General features: G+C 37.5%; 2 protein-coding genes across 2 annotated transcripts; both read left to right on the top strand.

The window, feature by feature from the left end:
* Positions 1–497: 497 nt before the first annotated feature.
* LOC109012029 (histone H3.3) lies at positions 498–2,331 on the top strand. The gene is made up of 5 exons (XM_018993457.2): positions 498–610; positions 1,351–1,422; positions 1,523–1,599; positions 1,717–1,807; positions 1,889–2,331. The coding sequence occupies exons 2-5, from the start codon at positions 1,351–1,353 to the stop codon at positions 2,057–2,059; spliced, it is 411 nt and encodes a 136-aa protein (XP_018849002.1). The 5' UTR covers positions 498–610; the 3' UTR covers positions 2,060–2,331.
* Positions 2,332–3,443: 1,112 nt separating this feature from the next.
* On the top strand, positions 3,444–6,734 carry LOC109012031 (putative WEB family protein At1g65010, chloroplastic). The gene is made up of 2 exons (XM_018993459.2): positions 3,444–4,013; positions 4,734–6,734. Exon 2 carries the CDS (start codon positions 4,754–4,756, stop codon positions 6,566–6,568), a length of 1,815 nt encoding a protein of 604 aa, XP_018849004.2. The 5' UTR covers positions 3,444–4,013; positions 4,734–4,753; the 3' UTR covers positions 6,569–6,734.
* Positions 6,735–7,373: the final 639 nt, after the last annotated feature.

The raw sequence follows: 7,373 nt of genomic DNA, 5'->3' as shown, positions 1-7,373 counted from the left end.
AGAAACAAAAAAGGAAAAGGATTTTAGAGAAAGAAGGTACCTTGGACTTGGGGTTCTCTCTTGCTACAGAAGCTCCGTGCTCCTTCCTTTTTTGGAAAGAGCAATCTCGCCACCACTTACCTCCGCATCCTCTCTCTCTCTCCTCAGTGCGTGCATGCGCGACTCTGCCACTGGGCCCGACCCGTACATAAAAACCAATCAAATCACGACGTTGAGCGAACCTTTAAAAAAAAAAAAAAAGAAAATTCCGAAAAAGAGTTTTTTTATTTTTATTTTTATTTTTATATACAGGAATTTCTAAAGGCCTTGTACAAACCCGAAAAAGAGTTAAGTTGCTTCAACCAATAGGAAAAGGATATTCGTTGCACACAATCCGCGTGAAAGCTCTAAAACCACATCCTTACCGTCCATTCCGGTCGAGAAAACACAAGTTATGCCCCCATCCACCGTTTGATTCCGTATATAGAAAACACACGGATGTTAAATTCTATCCGTTCGATCCTATCGTCATAGGCTATATATAACCCCCAACGTTTTCTAAATCCGAATCTTTGGTTGTTGCAGACACTGCTCATTGAGTAGAGAGAAGAAACGAGTGAGAAGAGGAGAGGTACGTTTTCATTTTTTTGTTCGAAATTTTGGTTTTTGTTTCTATCTATTTTCTGATTTGGTGCTCTTTCATGTTTTTCTAAAATTTTGCGTTGTCTCGTTGTCTCTCTTTTGAATTCCTTAAGAGTTAGGGTTTGGAATCAAGAAGGTATGTGTCTGATTTGTGGTCGTGTGATCTCATAATATTAGTGTTTTGAGTGTGTTTTTGGATCGTTCTTTTGTGATGTAGTTGATTTTTCTTAGATGACCTGCCATGGTTTCTGAAAACTTGGTGGACTAGGAAATTTGCGGCAAAGTGTCCTTGATCTGTAATTATATTGAGTTTGTTCAATATGGGGTTTTGAAGAGGACACGAAAACTTTATTTTTGTCTGAAATTTTCGCCCTGTTTTGGAGAAACATGAAGCATTTGAGTTTATCTTTCTTTCTTCTAATTTTCTTGGTAACCGAACAGAAAGTCTGCCTTCAAATATAAGGACGTGCAGTTCCAATCTTAAAATTGCTCAATGTTAATATTTATCTCGTCTTTTTTTTTTTGGGTGTGCAGATACATTTATAATCTGGGAAAACTTATATTCTATCTAGTCTAGCTTAGCCTATTCTTATTATTATTTTTTTTTGGTGCTGTCTATAGTCTATTTGTGAGATTATTTTCGCTCTGTTTCGGAAAGGACAACTTGATCTTGGACAATATTATTCAGTCTCGCTTTTTCATTCTAATGACTTGGGTATTTTTTTGCAGATGGCCCGTACGAAGCAAACTGCTCGTAAGTCGACTGGTGGAAAGGCTCCTAGGAAGCAACTCGCTACCAAGGTTTGTACTTTGGAATCTAAATTGTCTCTCTTGTGATTGTAGTGTTCTTGAATATTTGTTAATTATATCCGTCATCCCATGGCTTTGCTACTATTCACAGGCTGCCCGTAAGTCTGCCCCGACCACCGGTGGAGTCAAGAAGCCCCACCGTTATCGCCCTGGAACTGTTGCCCTTCGGTAAGTCGAGTAATTTTCCTCTTTGGTTAGGAGAACATGCTTTCCTTTGCTTTCTGGGGTTGGAAGACTTGTTCGATCTACTACTAAATGTCCTCTTTTTTTTCCCATTTTAAACAGAGAAATCCGTAAGTACCAAAAGAGTACTGAACTCCTGATTAGGAAGCTGCCATTCCAGAGGCTTGTCCGTGAAATTGCCCAGGATTTCAAGGTAATTATTTATTTATTTTTGGGTAAAGAAGGTATAGCCTGGTAAATGGTTCTTGCTAATCATTTGTGACTGCCATTGCAGACCGATCTGCGTTTCCAGAGCCATGCGGTGTTGGCTCTTCAGGAGGCGGCCGAGGCTTACCTGGTGGGTCTATTCGAGGACACCAACCTGTGTGCGATCCATGCCAAGCGGGTTACCATCATGCCCAAGGATATCCAGCTGGCTAGGAGGATCAGGGGTGAGCGTGCTTAAGAAAAAATATGACTCGAATGGGGGCTTGGATGTGGATGTTGTGGTGGGGGTGAATTGAATATATGGTTTTGGTGGTAGTTGATGGTGGGATTGTGTGTATTGTTATTTTTCTATTAAATTCTGTTAGGTAGCCAGCTAATAGGTGAAGGTCTAATATTGATAGTTGTAGTTGGATATATATATTGGTTATAACTGGCAAACATTTCATAACGATGCCTTTGTCTCGACAATTTGATAATTTAATGTGTTTGGTGGTTTTCATTGTTTTATTATATATGTTCCTAGATCGCCGCCCTTCCCTTTAAAATCTATTAAGATTCTAGTTGTTGGATGATTGTTAACTTTCTCAGTGTATGATGATCATGAAATTGAATTTTGGGGTATTGTATCACTTTTGGTTGGAATTGATTGTGGTTGGGGTAACAGATAGTGTGGTCAGGTTCTGTTTCGTGTACGTATTGCGCCACTACTAAATGTGAGAGATTCGAGAGAGGGTGTTGGCGCTGGGGCAGCCTTGGGACTTTTGCTTTTACCAAATTTCATTCCAATTTTTTCGTGGGTGCACGACTCTCCGCTGCCTTCTTGTTTGAAGCCAGGGTTAGCTCTGCCTGTAATTCTAGTTCTTTTAATACACTCGTTCATTGTGCCAATGACCAAATAAGAAATGGGAGAATGATGAAGCTTTCCCCTTTCTGCTATGGACACAGACGTGTACTAAAAGAAAGTACCCACAAACGTTACTGGAATAAAAAGGCAAGAATGAAAACGTCCAAATGCTGCACCCAAGAGAAACGGCCACTCCATTCTAAATGGGCCTCCCCTCCTCTGGGTGGGTCAGCTTTTTCGATTGTTAAAGCATATAATAGCAAGTTAAAGCATATAATAGCAAGTTATGATTAGAAGTTAAAGTGAGTTGAATTGAGTTGAGATAATAAAATATTATTAAAATATTATTTTTTGATATTATTATTATTTTAAAATTTAAAAAAGTTGAATTATTTATTATATTTTGTATTGAAATTTAAAAAAATTATAATGATGAGTTAAGATGTGTTTGAGATTCAAACGAATCCTAAAGATTTCATTTATTCGGGTCATGGGATTTTCAGTTGGTCGCTGTTGGAAGTCTAGTCGTCTCCCAGTTCATCACCGGGCGGTCGGAAAGAGAGACAATGTTTTTGGACATTTCCCAGCAACATATACACACGCATGGTCAGGTTACGAAGATCCGTTCCAAGCACAAGAAAATGATACCATTTGACAACTATAGTACATTGCTAACATCAGTAAATGAAATGAAAAAAAAAAAAAAAAAAAACAATAATAAATAATAACAACAGGGATCGATCCTGAGGTGTGATAAAATCCTGTTTATCATCCAACGTTCGACAAACTTGTGTCCAAATTCCCAAGTAGCACCCACCTCTCATTTCTCTCATATTTGCCGCTGCGGAACACTACATTCAAGCCGTAGGTTCCTTTAGTGGAAAATCCGCCAACCTCGGGTTTTCCTCCATAAACACACACGGAAGACAGATACACACTCCCTCTGTCTCTCTCCTCTAGTTGAAAATACGTAGTACAAAGAATCACACGTTTCCCGTCTAAACCGATATCCTTTTGTTTCATTCCATTCTACAATATCAATCTCTGTTGAAAATTCCATGCTTTGCTGCACTTTTATGGGATTGTCCCTTTCCAGACAGTTTTCAGGCCTTAATCTTTGGTGGGTTTAATTACAATTTCTTTCTTTTTTAAATTTCCACCCACGTTTTGATTGCTTATCCGAGTTTCCTAACCCGTTGTTTCATGGATTTGGCGAAAACATTATTGGTTTCTAGTTCAGGGTCTTGTGTTCTCCAAAACAAATCCTTCATTAGTCATACCTATCAGCCAGTCATCTGTAACATCAGAAATCAATCCAAAGCTTTTGGAGGTTGCGAAACTACCCGAGGTATAAATAATTTCTTTTGGGTGATTTTTTCTTTGATTTAGAATAGATTTGTTGAATCATGCATCAATGTGATGATTACTCCTAAGGAACTTAATTAATTTGTTCTTTTCTTAGATTTCATTGTAAGAACACGAAAAATATGTTAGAAAACAGAATCTCAATGAACAAATATAGAATATGGAATGTAGAGAATGTACTTGCGGAAGTTATGATTTGAGAATGCAGACACACCGATCTTTCCTTCCTTGCTCTTCACAAAATATCAGCTATCGATGGGGCACGCCAATGGACGTATAGAGAGGAGAGGGGACCTAGCCTCTTATAAATATAAAACTTATGGAGTCTTCCTATTAAGGATTCAAATTCCAATGGGTCTATAAAAATTCCAGAATAAAGACCCTTAAGTTTCTAATCCTACATACGTAAGTTTACCACAATTTAGATAGGATATAATCCTATATTACTAAGGTGCAATAAATCCCAAATGATCACTCAACTTAGTGGGTTAAACCAAAGTACCATTGTGAGCTATATATATATATCTAACCCGTTTTATACAACATGCAATCAAATGAAATCTATATTTGAAATTATTCTAACATTCATTTGATAAATAACCAAAAGAAAAAAAGAAAACCGAAGTTTACTTTGATTTTGATAAGGCAAGATTGATTTTTTAAAATTGTAATTATTTTATTTTTTATTTTTTTCTGTGTCAAGATTTTTGAAGAGTTTTGGAGATGCAGCAGCAGCAGATGGGGCAGCTTGAGGAGGAGCTGAAAGAGTCGCAGGCGCAATTAAGTGTAACCGAGAAAGAAAGGGATCGAGCACTTGATGAGCTGAAAGAGATGAAAATGCTGGCTTTGGAGGCCAACATGAGGCTTAGTGAGGCGTTGTCCACCACGAAAGTTGAGGAGATAAAAATGGAGCTGAACTCAGTGCAGGATTCATTGTCGATTGCAAGTCAAGAACTTGAGATCAAAGAAAAGAATATCGTGTCTTTGAAAATCGAATTAGCAAAGGCAAAGGGTTTGGAGAAAAAACTAGCACAGAGAGATGCCTCATTGGCCAGGTTAAAAATGGAGTTGAATAACTTGACAAGATCCGAGGCTAGTGCGAGAGCCTTATTGCCCGAAAGTAGGAAAAGAATTCAGGAATTAGAGGCAGAAGTAGAGAAAGAAAAGGATTCTGATAGGAAAACGTTTGATTCATTGGTAGCGCAGACAAAGCAGCTCGAGCAAACCAAGATTCTGCTTGAAGAGTCAAAGCTTGAGATTGCTTCTCTTCGTGAGAGTTTGAAAATATTGGAGGGCTCATCAGGGCAAAGTGTTCCAAATTCCCAAAGTTGCATGGACGATGATCTTGCTATGCAAACAACATTAGAGAGTTTGGGTCATGGACAGGAGAGTGAGAAAACTGCTTCCTTCAAGGGAAAGGGAACGACTCTCATGAAGGAAATGGATTTGCTAAAAAATGAACTGAAGTTGGCAACCGAGGCAGAGGAGAATGGGAAGAAGGCGATGGATGATTTAGCATTAGCACTGAAAGAAGTTGCGGCAGAAGCCAACCAAATAAAGGAGAAACTCGGAGTAACCCAAGCAGAGCTGGAGTACACAAAAGAGGAGGCAGGGAATTTGAAAATGATGCTAAAGAGCAAGGAGGAGAAGTACCAACTACTTTTGGGTGAGACAAGGAAAGAAGCTGATCGATATAGAAACAATGCAGAGAGGCTGAGATTAGAAGCTGAAGATTCACTCTTGGCATGGAATGGGAAAGAAACCGGCTTTGTTGATTGTATCAAAAGAGCCGAAGAGGAAAGGTTTGCTGCACAAGAAGAGAGCAGAAGACTGCTTCAGTTGCTCACAGCAGCTGAGAATAAGGCCATGGCGTCCAAGGAAGAAACTCAGAAACTGCGTGACATCCTTAAACAAGCCCTGAATGAAGCTAATGTTGCAAAAGAAGGAGCAGGGATTGCCCGGGATGAGAATTCCCAGCTCAAGGATAGCCTGGCTGAAAAGGAGGATGCCTTGGATTTCCTTACTCGAGAGAATGAAAACCTTAGGCTTACCCATTCCGCTGCTTTTGACAACATCAAAGAGTTGAAGAGGATGCTTTCTGAAACATTAACAACAAAGGAGGTGAAGAAGGAGGACAAGAATACATGTTCAAAAGAAGACGAACATAAGGAGACAGGGAGAAAACTGAAGACTCAAAATTCCAGGGATAAGGAACATTACAATGGCACTGTAATGTGCACAGCTTTCGGTTTCAGTCTCAAGGACCTGAAACCTCCCAGTAAACACAAGGATCATGTGGAGGGTGACCTTGAGAATGATGAGTCACTTGGGGGCTCAATATTCGACACTATAGATCATTCACCAGATTCAACTGCCCATAACAGCAAAAAGCCCTCCTCTATATTCCAAGATGATGAGGAAACAGTACATCTGGATGAAACCCATTTTGATGACTCGGATAATGATAGAAACTTGAGAAAAAAGAGAGCTTTACTACGAAGATTTGGAGATCTAGTAAGGAGAAGAAGTCTTCAGTGAAAGGAACCATGGATTGAATTAGAAAACTTTTCCAACCACTTGGTTTTGATTCTTGTCCATGCACTTAGTTTTGATAATGGGAACATAATCTCAATCATCTGGAATATTGTACAGTTTTACCTCAAATACATGTCTTACAAAAGTGAATTTATAAATTAATATATTATAATATGATGCATCATATTATAAATATTTTTTTATTATAAAATAGATTTAACAAATAACGTCAAACTACATCATTATGGAATTAAAAAAAGTGATCAATCTAGCTGGTTGGTTGTTGCCCTTTGCGGTTATTTAGTGTAAAAAAAATAAAAAAATCAATACTTTTGTGGTTCTACCAAAATGTGAATACCGATCCTATTTGGTCATATTTGATAGGACAGGCAATCAGCTTTTTCCAAATGGTTTTTTATAAGCAGTTTTTTGCTAATATTTCTGTTTAAGTGCGCCCTTTCATATGGAATTCATTGAAAAAAATAATGATAGATTTATTACTTTTTATCATTTATTTATTATTATTTTTAATTTTTTATTTAATAGTTAAGGAAATGACTATTAATGAAATTGTATATTTTTTAATTTTTTTCTTAATGATTAAAGATATTAAAAAAATACTTAAAAATAAAATAATAAAAGATAAAAATTTCAGATATACTATAGAGTAGTAAAAGGATAATAGGAGGTAGTAAGGGCAGGTTTGGGAGGTGAGATGAGAATTTTATATTTTATTTTAGTGTTTAAAATATTATATTTTAGTAATATTATTGTTTTGAGATTTGAAAAAGTTGAATTGAGATTTGAA

This window comes from Juglans regia, chromosome 10 (assembly GCF_001411555.2).
Source record: "Juglans regia cultivar Chandler chromosome 10, Walnut 2.0, whole genome shotgun sequence".
Classification (NCBI taxonomy): Eukaryota; Viridiplantae; Streptophyta; class Magnoliopsida; order Fagales; family Juglandaceae; genus Juglans; species Juglans regia.
Note: the sequence above shows the minus strand (reverse complement) of the source record. Positions and strands in the feature narration are given on the sequence as shown.